At 41.6% G+C, this 17,214-nt stretch overlaps 2 protein-coding genes across 2 annotated transcripts; both read left to right on the top strand.

Moving 5' to 3' along the window:
• Window positions 1-2,416: 2,416 nt before the first annotated feature.
• On the top strand, window positions 2,417-11,425 carry fam83ha (family with sequence similarity 83 member Ha). The gene is made up of 6 exons (XM_047602786.1): window positions 2,417-2,735; window positions 4,401-4,853; window positions 4,953-5,117; window positions 5,946-6,070; window positions 6,217-10,270; window positions 10,358-11,425. The coding sequence occupies exons 2-6, from the start codon at window positions 4,410-4,412 to the stop codon at window positions 10,367-10,369; spliced, it is 4,800 nt and encodes a 1,599-aa protein (XP_047458742.1). The 5' UTR covers window positions 2,417-2,735; window positions 4,401-4,409; the 3' UTR covers window positions 10,370-11,425.
• A 3,470-nt stretch (window positions 11,426-14,895) lies between these two features.
• On the top strand, window positions 14,896-16,990 carry LOC125018702 (androgen-dependent TFPI-regulating protein). Its single transcript, XM_047602787.1, has 6 exons — window positions 14,896-15,374; window positions 15,459-15,584; window positions 15,679-15,780; window positions 15,871-15,986; window positions 16,614-16,765; window positions 16,872-16,990. Exons 1-6 carry the CDS (start codon window positions 15,222-15,224, stop codon window positions 16,895-16,897), a joined length of 675 nt encoding a protein of 224 aa, XP_047458743.1. The 5' UTR covers window positions 14,896-15,221; the 3' UTR covers window positions 16,898-16,990.
• Window positions 16,991-17,214: the final 224 nt, after the last annotated feature.

Genomic DNA, 17,214 nt, shown 5'->3' with positions numbered 1-17,214 from the left:
AAGAGCAGCGTTTTTGGAATGAGTGTTGTGGACGGCTGAATCAGACGTGGAGTAGTTTGGCCACAGTAGACATGTTCGCTGGAGGCCAAAGGCAGAAAAACCTCATACCAGACGTGAAGGATGGAGGAAATGTCCCGTCTTTACGGCCCGATTAATAAAACGAAAGATTCTGCATCATATCAAAGAGCATTTGAAGATCACGTGAGGCAAACTGGGAAAACACTGAAGTTGAACCAGATGTGGACCTTTCAACAGTTACAACTATCCAAAGCGTATCCACCCACCAATGTCTCAAAAAGAAATAATTAAAGGTTAGGGAATGAGTCAAAGGACAAACAAAGTCCCTCTGAACTGTTTTGGGACAAAACAGGAAAAAAAAAACATAAAAACATCTTGCAAACAGTGATGAGAAATTTCAGATTGGGGCAAATACAACAGATGCCAAGACTGTTAAAACATGTCCATGTGGTCGTGTCACGTAAATATATCACCTGTACATAGTAGATAGTGTATTAAAACGCCACAGGACTCAAATATTTGTTTTGTCTACACACTGCATGTTATCAGGCGATTAACCTTGGGCCCTTTGGATCCTTTTAATAAACTAGTAGTAGGCTTTATCTGTTTTTATAACCTTGAAAACACAACCTTTGCCTCAGCACTGATCTATATTTTTGACCCCTTTTAAACCTTTAATCAGTCTAATCTGGGCGAGCTGATCACAAGTAGTCATCACTGAGTACCTGTGTTCATTAAAATGTCTACACGTGTGTCTCCGGCTCTTCTTCTTCAGATCCGTTCTCAGCTTCCTGCTCTGCTTGTGTCAATAGAATATTTTAAGTCTCCGCTGCTGTCTCTAATAAATGGCTGTTTTATTTGCGTGCGTCATGACTTGGGCGCACACCTTAAGTTATTATTTATTGATCTCCACCCTGATATTAGTTATGCCTTAACTCAGACTATAACTCAAAGCCCGGAATCACCGGTAATAAAGGAAAATAAAGACACTTGTGACTATTGAGGAAACGTATAACAAAGCTAAATGCCGCTCCTATACGTGAATAATGTGCCACATTCTGGTGTGTCATTTAATGACAGAGTCACACACAATGTACTCATATTCAGTAGTTTAATTTGTTTAGATTTATTTATTATTTAGTTATTTACCAGCACCGGGGCAGAATGTTTTAAAAGACTCTCAGTGCTAATGAACAGACATCACTGTCATCACAGGCGATGATTCACAACAGCATTTGTGTGTTTTGAGGCAATGCTCTGCTGACACAAGTCACCACGTCTTTAACCTGACCCAGTTCACATTCTATGTTCATACTACCAAAGGAATGTGGACAAATACAACCCAGACAGTCCATCTCCAAATGTGTTCAGATCTGGTCTCTCAAATGCAGCCTCGATGCGTCCTGGACGAGTTCACACGTGTGCTTTAAGCTGGATCTGATTCCAGCCAGGACAGATGTTAATGTAAGGTCTGAAACAAGGACACGCTTGCATCTCCAGGCAGCTCTTGAGAGTCGATCATTTTGGAGAAATAGTAGAACACAGGTCTTCAAGAGGCGGTCCGCTGAGGTTACTGCAGGGGGGTTGCAAAATCTTTGGTTGATTAGACATTTTTATATATAGACAGAAAAAAATGAATATTTGAACCTGTGTGTTATTTGAATGGCTTAACATTGAATGCAAAATGATAATAATAATGTATATTTATAAATAGCACTAGGCTGAGTTTAATATAGAACACATATAGTGGGTAGGGGGTCCCTACTGAATTTCTCTATCAGTTCAGGGGTCCTTTGCCTGAAAAACGCTGTAGTAGAATATTATAAGAGCTACTGTCCCTGGGCCTGTTCAGACCTAGCATTAACTTTAGTTGTGTGTGTTCACACATGGCATAAACGGAAGTCTCGGAATGCAGATCCAGATCTGGTCTCAGTTTCGCATCTTGTATATAAATAAACCGTGACGTCATCTGGGCTGCAGTAGAATATTATACCTGGTGCCGTCTATAATGGGTTACTACGTACCGCCGCGTCAAAACATCTGGTCAAACCGTGACATGGGGACATGACACATATTTTGGAACAAGCAGTGGAGTTTCTCTGACACTGAAAATACAGGTCTGCACTTAAATTAAACATCGTGTCACTGTTAAAGGAGTGGGTCGAGTGAGGGTGTCTTGGTAAAGACAATATTATGAGTGACAGTGTTTTTAAACTTTGATGAATCCTAGCGTGGGTTTTAATGGCGCATTTCCTAATAGAGTCAATTAGGCACTAAAGAAGTACTGTTTTCCAGGCTGCAGAATAGTCAGATAACAGATGTGCAGAGTTCAGCTCAGACAGGACAAGCGTGGATACACACACACACACACCCACGCAAGCAAAAACCACGACGCAGATCTGCGAAAGAGCAGGAGTGGACGACCTGCGGAGCTCCGGTCGGTCGAGGCGGGGCGAGATTAGTCGACAGCACTTCATTTTTTCTCTCCGTGTGCTCCGACTCAGACATTCTCGCCAACATGCCTCAAGCATGACAGCAAACTGGTTCTGCTGGGTGACGGAGGGGGGGCAAAAGGCGAGGATACTGAAAACTTTCGACATGTCCCACTTGGACTAGGAGCGCGACACAGCTGTGCGGAAAACATGGTGAAGAGGAAAAGATGAGTGGTTCACAGCTTCACCGGAGAAAAGACTGACGAGTAAAAACACCACACAGCGGTAAGTCCACCGGATGTCCCTGAACACTGTGCATTATATATTAATATATATATAATGTGTTTTGCTGTAATGTGAAGTTTGGCACAGTGAACGCATACGACCCCCGCTACAGTCTTTTCTGGTCTTGTTAAAAGTTTTCTCGCATGTCAAACCGCGAGGGAAAAAGTTTGGGCAAACTCCGCAGTCGGCAACTATGTCTAATATCTTTTATGCGTAATATTCTGTCTTCTAAGAGTGCTGTTAAGTCTTTTATTTTTTACTATGACGTTTTTTTTTTCCTATACATGAACTTGCAAATGGAGGCTGTGGTGTTTGGCCAGAGGGAGGAGCCGCACCCTTAACCATGTATCTTCCTGTGGTTAGATTCCATCTGCCCTCATTCACTGTGCTTTTTACTAGTGTAGTATTACAATAACGCATGAATGATAAGAGCTCCATCTCTAGGCACGATAAAGTGGATCTCTGACAGGCTTATGTAAGGTGTGTATTGACACCTTAGAGATCATGTCTTGCCAAAGAAATGAAAATTAGGTTTGGACTATAGACTTTAGTTAAGAGGTGATAACAAGGCAACTTGATTGTATCAAAATAGAAATAACAGTTGTTCTAAAGTTATAAAGAGCTGCAACAAATGATTATTTTAAACACTGATCTGGTCCATAATTTGTTTTTTCTAATGTTTGCTTGGAAACTAGTTATAATCATAAATATCTAATGAGCGTTTTCAGTTCTGAATTAATTATCATTCAACTCTCTTAAGCAGATAAAAGGTAGTCAAAGTAGTGCAAGTGTCCATACTTTCCTGGAGTATGAGTGTTTTATGATACATTTATTATATTTCTGATTTAAGGTGCTGTGTAAATGAGGTTGAACTGGATTGGGTGATCAATACTTGATTGTTTTACACAACTGATAAAGAACCAATTCCCCGGAAATGCTGGTTTAAAAATTAAACTGCTTCAGTGTGCGTGTGAGTTGCTAACAGCTCCCCAATAACAATGTACAGTTCTCATATGGTTTTATCTCAGTAAACATTCAAAATAATCCAATATTTCTCCACAACGCAAAGAAACGTCAAATTACCCGCTGTCTCTGTACACAGTAGTAACCCCAGCTTCTGACGGGCCCCGGGCAAAACCATCCATAGTAGTTCTGTTTAAAACAAACTCACTGAACATGAATTGTCTAAACTAGGGGAAACTGCCACAGGGTTGATAAAAGAGGGCCCCTAGGGGTGGTTGTGGAGTATTGTCATTGCACTGCAGGACCTTCATATGTTTAAGGGAGTTTTTTGTTGTCATTACAAGATATGCCAATGTTTAGCCATCTCTTTGTAATTTCCTTCACGTGGCCTGTATTTGTGACCTTGATCCTTTGTTTGTCTGTCTAGATGGCGCACCGCTGTCTGTATTTAACACTGAATTAAGAGTAGATCTCTAGCAGGCAGCTACAGCCTGTAACAAACTGGTGGTTCAGTATTAATAATCAGATTTTGTCATATTCATCAAGGTGACCAAACCAGCACTTTAATCTAATCGATTTCTTGATAATATTTATGCACTTTTACGTATATTTAAGTCTAGTTGGGATTCTTGTTGGATTTAATGATGTAAATGAAATGATTTGTCCTGTATACAGAGTATTCATTTCTTATCTCCTTCCTAGGACAACAGCATGGCACGTCGCTCTCAATGTTCCTCTGCTGGGGATAACCCCCTGGACCCCAACTACCTCCCTCCTCACTATCGAGAAGAGTACCGTCTGGCCATTGACTCACTGATTGAGAAGGATTTAGAGGGATACTATGAGTTCCTCCAAAACAATGACGTGGTGGACTTTCTGTCCACGCCTGAAATTCAGTACATTCAGAACTCTGTTCAGGTTCCTCAGCAGAGCGGATACCCTGAGCCGTATTTTCAGGACAGTGGGGGCGATGGCTCCTCGGACACTTACTGGCCCATTCACTCTGACCTGGACGTCCCAGGTTTGGACCTCGGCTGGCCCCAGGTGCTTCACTTTATCGGTCCCACAGAGGTCACCACTCTGGTCAACCCCCCTGAGCCAGACATGCCGAGTATCAAGGAGCAGGCCCGACGACTCATCAAGAACGCTCAGCAGGTTTCCCTTTCAATTTCTTTGTCTCACGGAAAAGCTTTTGTTTTTCTTTGAAGTGTTTTATTTTCACATTGGTCCTGTTTGTTGCCCTCATCTCCTCAGGTCATTGGCATAGTGATGGACATGTTTACTGATGTTGACATGTTTGCGGATATTCTCGACGCTACTATGAGGAAAGTCGCTGTCTACATCATTCTAGACGAACAGAATGCTCATCACTTCATCAACATGGTGTCCAACTGCAGAGTAAATCTGCAGACCATTCAAGTGAGTACATACTGATGATGGCCATACGACGTTTATCAAATGAAAAGGTAGTGTTGCAAGTGAAGAAAGTCATAGTGAGAGTTGCTCAATTGTAAGCCTCCCACAACTGAGATTATAATAGATAGATGATACAGTTCAGGGAGGGATTTTACCAAACTGTGCGTAACTATCTTTACTATCATTTGTGTCTTTCTTCACTTGGGTTTCTTTGTAAAATTATCTTGACTCATTGACAGGCTTTATGCAATATGTGGAATTCATGGCACAATTCAGATTAGATCAGAAAAATAACTGGTGTCTCACCATTGTGCATATTTTGAAGTTATTTTAGCCTCTATACAGAACAACATTGTGTGTAATTAAAAACGTGATGATGTTAGCTGGAATGTCTGGGTTAAGCATTATGAGCCACAGACAGGATAAGAAGAAAGAAAGAAGTGAGAGACATTGTTGTTCTTTTGTCTTTTTATTGGATTTGTTAACTGTATCCGACTTTTTGTTTGTAACTAACTTCACCCTGTAGGTGTGTTGTCTTAGTTCAAGAAAAGCGTGAACACAGTAGGCACTACCGCTGCTGGTTGAGGTGACCCTATCGTACAAATATGGGAAACTTATCAGCTTTTCCATTTCAAAAACCCATTATTTACTTAATTCTAAACATGGGTCTGAACTGACTTCAGTGTAATCATCGTTTATTATGACCTCACTTCACAAATTAAAGTGCTAATGCAACGCTGCAGCCTAGCACGGATCACAACTAAAAATAATACCGGACGTACTAGTCGGGCTTGAGATTAATTCTTGGGTGATGTCATCTTTCTCTTGCAGTTTCTGCGTGTCAGAACGGTATCTGGAATAACGTATCAGTGCCGCTCAGGGAAATCATTCAAAGGTCAGATGATGGATCGCTTCTTGTTGACTGACTGCAGGGCCGTGCTCAGTGGAAACTACAGGTGTGGTCTTTTGAATCTGTCACGCAAATACTCTGTGCTTTATATTATGCAATGATTTGTGTGATACGTATAGATTGATATGTATTCAGTTTATTTCTGTTAGTTGGCTTGCATTAATTCCCACTTGTTGTCGTGTTTGTGTCCAGCTTCATGTGGTCTTTCGAAAAGCTGCACCGCTGCATGGCACACCTGTTCCTCGGACAGCTTGTGACCACCTTTGACGAAGAGTTTCGGATTCTGTTTGCTCAGTCCCAGCCGCTGATGATCGAAAATTTGGTTGCACCATTGGAAGATTTACACCTTTCGCAAAACAGGAAGTTCCTGAGTGACAGGACTTCCATATACAGAGAGCCCAGAAGATTTCTGTCACTGGAAAGTGGCCATCCAGACGAATGGGCAAGACAGTCCTATGAGGAACGAATGGAAGGGGATTGGAGGACAAATCCGAATAAAAGGCAGGGATCCCTGCGTGGCCCGGCAGATATGTACAGGTTACAGCAATCACGCATGGATCCAAGTTTTGATCAGGGCCCCCCAAGGGTTCCTATGATGGAAACTCCTGCCTTTAAACGTCCCTATTATGTTGAAGGTGTTCAGGGCAGACACTCATTCTTGCAGCAACAGGGTATGCCAGACTCAGAGGGGCAGGGGCGTCATTTTCTTAGAGGGCATCAGCCTTATCCAGGACCAGGACTAGGTCCAGTACCAGGACCGGGACCGGGACAGGGACCAGAGGCTGATTACAGTAGCTATGACAAGTTCTGGGACCAGGACTGTCTTTCAACAGATCAATACCCTGAACCTGGTTTACCACAAGGCATGCCACCATCCAATAACTTTGACCCTGTTCTTAACTACTTATCATCTACGAGGAATCCAGACTTTGACCAGAGCTCAGAGAAATTACTGTCCGCAGGTGATTTACCATTTAGTTCACCTTACCCTAAAAGACCTACTATAGGCCAGCCATATGCCTGTAAGACCTCTCCGACCCCCTCAAACCAGTCTGACCAGAAACATTTTTTACAAGAGCCCAGCGGTGACCGCAAGGATCCTAAAGTGAAACGAGGTTTGAGAAACTGGAGGATTAGCTCATACCTCAGTGCATCTGATAACCCAGGAGATGAAGGCCTGCCATTAGCACCGCCTCAAGCGTTTGATCCTTTTGAAGAGCCCTCTGGCCCTGTACAGCAAATGGCACCAGACGTAGATTTACCATCTACTAAAATACCTAATGTCAGAGAGTTCAAGGTACCCAGGATAAGTCAGATGCCTAGTTATACCAAAATGTCCAGAGAGCAGCCAAAGAAATTGCCGGATGAAACAGAAACCAAAACAACACCGACACCTTCAGAATCGTCATCCACAGCTGAAGGGGAAAAGACAGAGGAGACAGAACAAAAGGAGCCGAAAACTGCTGTTCTTCGAAGGGATGACTCTTTCCGTAGAAATTACAATAAAGCATTGCAAAGGAACTCCAGGTTAAGATCTTCTTTGATATTTAGCTCCATGGACCAGCCCACCCCTCAAGATGGAGCAACTGCTACTTCAGATCAGCAAGATGAAGATAGTGACAAAAATGATGCTGAACAGACAAAACTGCCGTATGTCTCTCAACTTTTGGGGCAAAGGAGATCTGCGACAAGAGAACCTATCGAATGGAGTCGTTATATAAAATCCAAACCGGAGGATGGAAGCGGTAAAACCGAGGAGAAAGATTCGTCAAAGGAAGAAAATTCGTCGACAAACCCAGAGGCACAAGATTCAATAAAACTGCCTGAGCAAGCCAAGCCGTCTGAAGCTGAGCTACCCAAAACTGATCAACTGATACAGTCGCTTAGCGGTGCAGCATATGTAGATATGAATGATCCAGATAACAGGCTCATGTTTTTCAAAGAGCTAGCAGCAAAACGTAAAGCTGCAGAAGCTGAAAAAAGCAAAAAGAAAGCTCAGGTGAAGCCACCGGACCAGGCTGTTAAAAAGGAGGAACCAGTACCAAAAGAAACCTCTAAAAACAACGCAACTGAAGATTTACTGGATAAAAATGCAACTGCAGAGGGTGCAGGGAAGACGGTATCTACAGAAGCATGCGAGGCAGTTGGCGTGTCTGCCAGCAAAATGACTAGTAAGCAGGACAGTCTTGACAAAACTGAGTCTAAGTCCTCTCAAAGCTGGAAAGAAGAAACCAAGAGTTCAGATACAGTTCAGTTAGAGGGCAGTCAGTCCGCTGAAATTCTTCCTGTTTCTGCAGAACCAGAAGCATCTCCAAAATCTCCAGAAGAAGAGCCACATCTGTCAATCCCTGCTGTAAAAGAGAGTCCCCCACTCACACAAACAAACGCAACTTCTGCTGATGTTTCTTTTCTTGCTCAAGGTACTGTTGAAAGTGAAACCCCAAGCCTTGAATCTACCTCAGAGGCATCTAATCCAGTCACTCCCAGCTCAGAGCAGGTACCATCGTCCTCTGTGCTGGAATCTATCACCCAGAATCCTTCATCGGAGCAGTTAGAATCCAACATTTGCTCTTCTCCACCGCCATCTAAAGACACAGGTTTGGAAGTCATCTCTTCTGGTTCATTAGTTCGAAGCTCCTCTGTTGATCCAACTCCTGATTCCTTGGCCTCGAGTTCAACTCCTCTTCCCTCTCCAGGAGACTCTGTATCATCAAATGTCACCCCAGAGGATTCTCATTCAGCGTCCACCGTGTCATCCCCAAATTCTGACACGCAAGAATTTGTCAAATCAGCTGATGATGCTTCACAAAAATCTGAGAATGTGAGTGACCAAAGTCATTTAGATCTGGAGGTTCACTCTGTACATGAGGAGCCTGATATTTCTTCTAATGCATGTGCATCACAGCCGACCACCTCAAAGACGAACTCTAATCTTTCCGCTGCTACACCTTTAGCAAACAAATCGGAAAATGTTGCTTTTGAACCAGCTTCTGAATCAGCTCAAGAGGTTTCTAAACTGGAAGAAGAGGCTTCTGAACCAGATAAAGGTGTTTGTGAACCAGTGAAATACGTTTCTGAATCAGAAAAAGATGTTTTTGAATTGGAAAGAGGCACTTCTGGATCAGAAAATGGAGTTTCTCAATCGACAAAAGACACTTCTGAGCTAGAAATAGGTGTTTCAGAATCCGAAAAAGATATTTCTGAAACAACAAATGATGTTTCAGAATCAGAAATCTGCTCCTCTCCAAAGACAGATAAGTGTGAGGTTCTATCATCATCAGAGGATGTTAAAGTTGAAAACACGTCTCCTAGTCCTATCTCTCCAGGGCCTGAGTCAAGTGTATCTGATTTAGAAAACTTCACTTCCAAATCTGAAGAGACTATTTCTGCTATACCCCCGTCAGACTTTATTACTAACGTTCCCCAGTCAGAAACAACTACATCTTCTGCAGACACACCCATACAAGCAGAGCGGCCCACTTCCCTCAGCTTGAAGGGATTTGATGAGTGCAATTCTGCTGAAACCGTATCACATTCTACTTCCTTATCTGAGTCAGCTTCGTCCCCTGGGGCCAAAACAACAGAAACCAACATGCCTGCGCTGCAAAGTCTTCCAGATGCAAACTCAATTTCCAACAAGTCTCCACCAGAATCAGACAAAGACAAAAGTCCAACACTCTCATCTACAAAATCTCCCACTAGTCCAGCTGAGCCTATCGCAGCAACTCCAACCGAGACTGATCTGCCATGCAGGACACAAGAATCAGTCACTTCTGACAGCAACACCTCAGAGACAGTTGCTGAAAATAGTAAAACAGAACCCGAGGTACAGGACAAATGTGAGAATAAATCAGAGGAAACCAGTTCAATCCCCAAAAGTAGCACCCAGGAACAAACTGCGCAAAATAACTCATCCGAAGCAGCAGAGACCACAACCAAGCAGACAAAGTCGAGCCCGTCTCGCTACCACTCGTCCACGGCCAACGTTATCTCAAGCAGCAACCTCCGGGACGATACAAAGCTACTGCTGGAGCAGATTTCCGCCAACAGCCAGACCAGGAACGAGGCCGCCAAGGAGGCTCCCGTCACCGACGACGAGAAGGAGGACGAAGCTGACAAAAAGTCGAAAAGGGAGAAGTACAGGACATATAGCAGAGGGCAGCCCAAGCCGACGGAGGAGCGCGAGAAGCTCCTGGAGAGGATTCAGAGTATGAGGAAGGAGAGGAAAGTTTACAGTAGATTTGAGGTATGAACACCACGCCATCATTGTTGCAGTTGAATATGTGATTTGCTGCTTCTGTAAAATCAATTTGTGTCTCTATTACTTTCACAGATGGCACCTTAAAAGAGATCTAAAGAAAGTAAATAGAGGATGAAGTGTGTGCGTAGCTGAAATGATGGCATTTTCTCATAAAGACATTAGACAGAAATTGTTTTTGTGTTGGGTTCTCTGCAAATAAAGATGGTAATGGACAGGAAAGTGATCTGTATCCCAGATACTGAACTTTAAAGGGTAAAAGTACCTGTAGCACCCAGTAATGCAAAGCTGTCCCAGTTCACGTGCCATCTTCAACAAAGAACTTGGTGTTGGTGTAGTACATGTAATACTGAGACTATGTGTATCTGATCAAACATGTTTTCACTGACTGCATGGGTAAAGTGCAATGTGGGTCGTTTCTGTGAAAAGGGCCCGTCCTTGCCTTTTATCTTTTTTCTTTTTTTTATGACAGCAGTGACAACAGTGTCAAAGTGTAATAGATCATCCAAAGTAGTTGTGAAACTGTAATATACCGTAGTCTGTTTTATAATATTTACAATCGCGTTATAACAAATGACGTTCAGGGTTTCATGTGCTGTATGTGTTAAACGAGTGGATGTGAAAATTCATGCCCATTCTGGTGTAAATAAACGTTGGCTCTTTGTAAACAGCCTCAAACATGGAATTGAAAAAATGCTCAACGAACCTCAGATTGAAAGAAAGTAGCAGCTTAAACATGAGTAATGAACACAGAGGTCTCTGAGGTTAAGTATCAGTTCTCCAAACCACATCTTGTTGCCTTAAATGTTCGGTGCATGCAAATGACTCAAATCATTTACATTTAGATTTGTTAAACAAACATAACGTACGAACATTTTTACATGTATTTTTCCATGTAAAGCTGAAACCTCAAAAAGACTTTTTTTTTTTTGTTGTTTCAATCAGTCTTTTTAAATGTCTCTGAAATTGTGCCCTGTGATTTTACATGAAAACTGGTCGTCCCTGTACACTGAAGAAGAAACTCTGCAACAAATGCAGAGAATTAACACAACAGTATATGTTTATATAGTTGCACCGTGGAAGCCTTATGATACCTGTTTTGCAGCAACACTAGCCTTTTGTGAATAAAATGCCTTAACTATGTTTCCAGTTGTTTTTTCAGTTCCCATGTCCACGTTGGTAACCATGGTGCAGTTGACTCATCCGGGAATAATTGAATGATTCATAAATATCAGCTGTTTTTTCAGACATTTTAATTAGTCATAATAATAAAATAAAAAAGAAATGTTAGCAATAACACTAACAGTGGCTGCATTGTTTCCACCAACCATGACTGAGTCATGATGAGAAAAAATAAAACCTATTTTTAAACCGATCCGCTCTGTCTCCGCCTGATCCAACATCAGTACTTATTGTACCAGCAATAATGGTACGTGACACAGGACGAGACTCAGACACAACTATGGAATTCAGCCTCTGTTCGTGTTATTTACACCTGAGACTAAATGTATTATTTGATCATTATTTGGTCACGTTTTCAGGTGTTGAATTAACTCGTGAGTAGATTCATGACACGATTAGAGGTTAGATTAGAAGAAAATAGACACTGCACCCCAAAAGCAACAAAATATAATTTAAATAATAGTTATATATTGTATAATGTAAAAAAAAAGGTCAGTTAATTGAAATAATTTCACAGGTATACAATACACAGATCTGCTAATAAAGCACAGGTGACCAAATTTATTGAGAACACAATTTAACCAGAAGTAAGTCACACCAGCTCGAGAATAGAAAATATAAATCCAACAGAATTTGAAGGCAGGAATAAATCAGTGCAAAAGAAGAAGAATAACAACAAAAAAAAGAGGCAGTCCCCAAAAACTTAACGTGGTACAGGCAAAGAATTTTGAGTCGTGTTAATTAACTGACTGTCTACTTCATTACATTACATTTAATTTATGATTATGAAATGTAGGAAATGAAATAAACAGTTCATATGTTCTTATACTTACTACTGTCAGGGTGGTTGAAATGCTGGAATTTCCCACTCACACTGGTGGACGGGATTTTATGGGCCTACTGCTGTTGGCTAGGCTAGTTAGCTGGTGTCTACTAGTTGGTTGCTAGTTGGTAGCTGGCTGTTAGCCTGCTGGTTTGGTTTTTCAGTTGGACTGAGCTTCTAAAGGTGTTTTGCCTCGAATCTTGGCACAAGGGATTGTGACAATTTGCCGTGTGTAATAATACTGTTCCTTTTCACAGTAATCACACGTGTTGTTCTACACCTAATGTGAGTCATAGTTTCTTGCAACACACAGTGAGTTGTGTCAGAGTTTGTTGATTACGTCATGGTGGTATTAAATCAAGGCCTCTCCTCTTGCACCATCATCAGGCCAAAAATATGTCTGCGGCACAAAGCTGTTCAATTCAATTCAATTCAATTCAATTCAATTCAATTCAATTCAATTCAATTCAATTCAATTCAATTTTATGTATATAGCATCAACAACAATACAAACTGTCTCAATGTGCTTTTTTTGTCTGCTTCTTGCAAGTATATAGAAAGACCAAACTTATACCAACAACTAGTAAAGTCACATTACTCTTTGAAGGTTCACAATCAACCGGGCGATGGCGTATCCAAAAAAAGAACAAAAACAAAACAGAGCTAAAACAACTTTTTGGAGACATTTCACTGCTCGTGTGGAAACACAATGTGAGTTCTTTGACTTCTCCAGCACCTTTAACACCATGTGACCTCTGACAGGTCCAACCTTTCTGCTCATACACATCAGACATCAGATACTTCTCACAGTTTTGCCATCTGCAGAAGTTCTCCGACCATTCTGCTATTGTGAACCGTATTATCAGACGTCAGGACTCTGAGTACAGGAGTGTGGGTGGGGGGCTGAATTTTAGGAGACCAATAGTTCTTCAGTTTTAAATGACTGGTGAATTGGAGTTTAATTAGGAATCTATGCACTGAAAAAACTTGTTGATTAAACTTGCTGATGAGCTTCACCTTCGTCCCCCCAACTATTTTATCTAGGTTGAATGAACGCAGGTACATGTGCAAACAACTAAAGTTTCTTAGTTTGCCTAGTTAGAGAGTTAGTTTTAATCCAGTTCCCTTTCTTCAATGAAAGGTCCTCTAGCAACCCACTAGGGGCCAGAGACAATGGAAACATCCGCCCCCCAAAAAGGTTTCACAACCGGTTCACACCTTGACAAAATAAAGGACCAACACAGATTCGAGTATCTGGTCGTTAACAGACCCCAGTCATGAGTTTCTGGTGGACAACACCCACAGATGTTCCCACATTTTTTTCCCACACTCTTTATAGACTTTTGTCGAAGGAGGATATTTTCCTCTCCTTCAGCCCAGGATCTTTATACCATTTGGAAAGGGTAGTTCACCTACGCACAAATCACGCGACAATTTCTCACGTTTTGGATGTTTATTTTGTACACAGAGAATAGATATTGATTTCAGCGCTGAGGCTTCGGTCAGTTCACCTTAGGGGTGAAAATAACCAAAAGCCCCACTTCAGGGACGTACAGTGATCTTATTCTACCTAGATCCCGCCCGTAAGACAATGGGGAGGAGTACTGCCTCTCATGTGTCAGTGAGTTTCTATGTGTAGTCGATTAGCTTTATCTGGTCTCCAGCATGTGAGATATCAGGGTGTAATGTGTCCTAATCTGTGTGCAAGCTGTAGCGAAAGCGAAAGACAACGATTGATGATGAGATAGCATAAGTAAAATTCTTCTTGATTCTTCCCAAGGTTATACATAGGCTGAAGGCCTTATTAAGCCCTTTAAAACTCAACACTTTATACATTTGCACGTTCACGTTTACATTCATAACTTTTTAATTTCAAAATGACAAATAGACAGATGATGGGGATTCAAAAAGGAAAATCAAACCTAAACAAAGAAAGGAAAGAAAATAAATGAAACTATACTAATACAAAATAAAAATTCCTTTCCTTCTGTTGAAGGGTTAGGAGCTCCTCTAAACTATGTGGACTATGTGGTGTGGTTAAAATAATCGATAAAGGTTCTATAGCACTTTCTTTATTTACTTTTTCAGTAAATACCTGTTTTTGTCCAGCTCTAAATGTCTCATAACATCTGTCATAAGATTTGAATAAGCTGTTTCCAGTTAAGTAATATCAATCTTCGTGCAAGTAACCATCCTGTATTCCATGTTGCGTTTGTCGTCTTTCTTGAATCAATAATTCCTGGATCTGCGGTAATAAATCTATGTAAAATATTTGATAAAGTCTGACAGATGTTCCAGTTATTCAACAAATTGGGGCAACTCAGATGTTCCTATTTAAATCTCTGCTCCCAAGGAGCCAAATAGAACTGAAGAAGCTACTTGGACGATGATGATGATGATGAAATATCTTCAAGAAAGTCTAGTTGTTCTTGTTTCAGCTTCCACAAAGCCACACGAGTACGTTCCGAACTTTACATCAGCTCACTAAAAGTTACGAAAGTAACCTTGACTGAGACGATAGGACCCCCTGTAGACATTCTTCTATAATGACACTTACGTAGGCTGTTACGTCGCTAATAGTTATAAAATGTGCGGAGGGAGCCTGATTTAACTCGGCTGGGGTTTCTCTTGCAAAACGCTCTGAAACAGATTAAGCTGTGACTGAATTTGCCTCGGAGTCACATGGTCCCAGTTATGAAAGAGGATCTCCCATGCTTTATAACTGAACAGTGAGCCTCTTGTCTGGCAAGGGTTTGCTTTGTCTCCGCCGCTCACCAATGTCTTGATAAGCCCGCGCTGAAGTCCACTAATCTCTAAAGAACCTTGCCTGCCTCAAGAACTTCACCTCTGAAGGGAAATCTTACCCGTAGCGTTTGCCCATGTTTAATTTATTGTTTGCTGTTTGCTGGGGATCAGTATAAGCGTAGACTGAAAATGACTTCGGCCCTGAGGAGAGTGTATCACATCTCGGCATTCAGCTGGTACGCTTTTGTCGTTAAGAGCCTCACGGCCAAGGATGGAGAGGAGCTGCCACCAGGAATCTTTGTTTACGGAGGACCTTGGAAGTACCTCACGTTTTTGAATTTGGTGAGCACGTTACTCATATTCGCCTGGTGGTTTTATTTAAACATTGGTGTGATGGAGATGTGAAAATTTCTTGTGATATCTTAGTTGTTGCAGATGACATTCTTTGGACTGGCAGCAGTGAACGATCTACAACCTGGGAAGAAGGCAGAGAGCACTCTGACCAGATGTAAAGACTACCTCTTCTCTGTCTTTGCCTTCCCTGTGGGCATGGTGAGAAACGCATTTTGCAAAACACACCTACACTTTTATCACAAAATGACTACAATTCATTGCATTAACTCTCTGTCGCCTGCACTTTATTTAGTTTGTGGTGCTACTTTTCTGGACAATCTTTGCCTATGACAGAGAGTTAGTGTACCCAGCTAGCATCGACGCCTTCTTCCCTCCCTGGATTAACCACGCTATGGTCTGTAAACTTATCACTTCATTAAATCCTTTATTAATTTGTGCTTTATGGTGACCTTTTTCTCCGGTTCTAACTTTTGTGTTTTCTCAGCACACATTAGTCCTTCCTGTTTTACTTGGAGAAATGCTGGTGCAGCCTCACATCTACCCACAGACCAAACATGCGCTGGCAGCATTAGGAGTTGTGGGCTTGTCTTATTTATTTTGGTGAGTGTTAAGACACCATGTCCAGTGGTATTACGACAAACTGTTATAAAGGTCTGCAAAGTCAAACCTGTTGCCCAATGAAAGTTACAGAGGAGATGCTGCTGCTAAGTTAATGACGCACGTTCCATCATCTAACTCTTATCCTTGTGCGAGAGCTAACTAAGATAACATTCTTAAAGTTCAGCTCAACTATGCATGAAGCAGCACACAGTTCTTTTCCTTTGCAAGAGTTCTAAGTAAATGTTTCTTTGATCAGACAAACGAAGCAAACGTCTGCTTTGACAACTTATCAGAGATGCCCTGGGGAGACATGTAGTGAACGCACAAATGCCAGAGTGTTATCTGTAATGTCTGTGCTGCAGTGTCTAAATGTGTGGTATGGTGCAGTGGTGTGCACCAGTTCACAACACAAACAGCTTCAGGCTGGAAGTTCGTTTATACCTTTATGCATAATGCTCACATTTTCAACAGAACCAATCTTAAACACAGTATGCTGTGAGTGAGATTTATTTATTTTTTACTGTTTCAGTGTTAGCAGGTAGAACATTTGCATGAACGATCTTTTCTTTTTATACAAGACAGTGCAAGATGATCCGATGGATGCAGTGATACTGTTTGTTTCTGCAGGATTGTATGGGTGTATGTGTCAGTCGGGATTTGGGTGTACCCCCTCCTTGGGCGCTTCAGTGCCGCAGGTCTGGTGGTCTTCTTCTTTTTCAACATGTCCGTGGTGACTTTGCTCTACCTGCTTGGGGACAAGCTCAACAGCCGCGTCTGGAGTAAGAGACACTGACTGGTATTTCCGAGATGACAAACAAAGGCATCATGTGATTTCCTCTAATCTTTAGTCATTGTCAACACCTCTCTTTCTTTTGTCTCCTTCAGGAAAGGCCAAAGCAAAGTATGTCTGACAAATAAAGTCATCCAGTGGCAACTCCTTAAAGTGACAGAATGTTATTTTTCAGACAGCTTGCAAAATAAAAGTTTGAGAGCTTTTTTTCTTACATTGCTCTGTTATTGTATTATGACAAGGACTATATTCTCTTCACAACTACTGACAACTGCATCCTCAGTAGTTATCTCACAATATAAGCTGCTTCCTGACGACAACGGCCAACGCTTACAATAAACATCTGATTTTACGACTCAGTAAATGAGTATTTAACATCACAAAACACGTGCATAATGTATCTGCAACATCTAAGCAGACCCAATAAAGCAACATCCA

The sequence above is a fragment of the Mugil cephalus genome, chromosome 13 (genome assembly GCF_022458985.1).
Source record: "Mugil cephalus isolate CIBA_MC_2020 chromosome 13, CIBA_Mcephalus_1.1, whole genome shotgun sequence".
Classification (NCBI taxonomy): Eukaryota; Metazoa; Chordata; class Actinopteri; order Mugiliformes; family Mugilidae; genus Mugil; species Mugil cephalus.
Note: the sequence above shows the minus strand (reverse complement) of the source record. Positions and strands in the feature narration are given on the sequence as shown.

Coding starts and splice junctions, on each gene's coding strand:
- fam83ha (XM_047602786.1), top strand. CDS start 4,410: ATGGCACGTCGCTCTCAATGTTCCTCTGCTGGGGATAACCCCCTGGAC. Junction 4,854..4,952: donor TCATCAAGAACGCTCAGCAG/GTTTCCCTTTCA, acceptor TCATCTCCTCAG/GTCATTGGCATAGTGATGGA. Junction 6,071..6,216: donor GTGCTCAGTGGAAACTACAG/GTGTGGTCTTTT, acceptor GTTTGTGTCCAG/CTTCATGTGGTCTTTCGAAA.
- LOC125018702 (XM_047602787.1), top strand. CDS start 15,222: ATGACTTCGGCCCTGAGGAGAGTGTATCACATCTCGGCATTCAGCTGG. Junction 15,375..15,458: donor ACCTCACGTTTTTGAATTTG/GTGAGCACGTTA, acceptor GTGATATCTTAG/TTGTTGCAGATGACATTCTT. Junction 15,987..16,613: donor GGCTTGTCTTATTTATTTTG/GTGAGTGTTAAG, acceptor TTGTTTCTGCAG/GATTGTATGGGTGTATGTGT.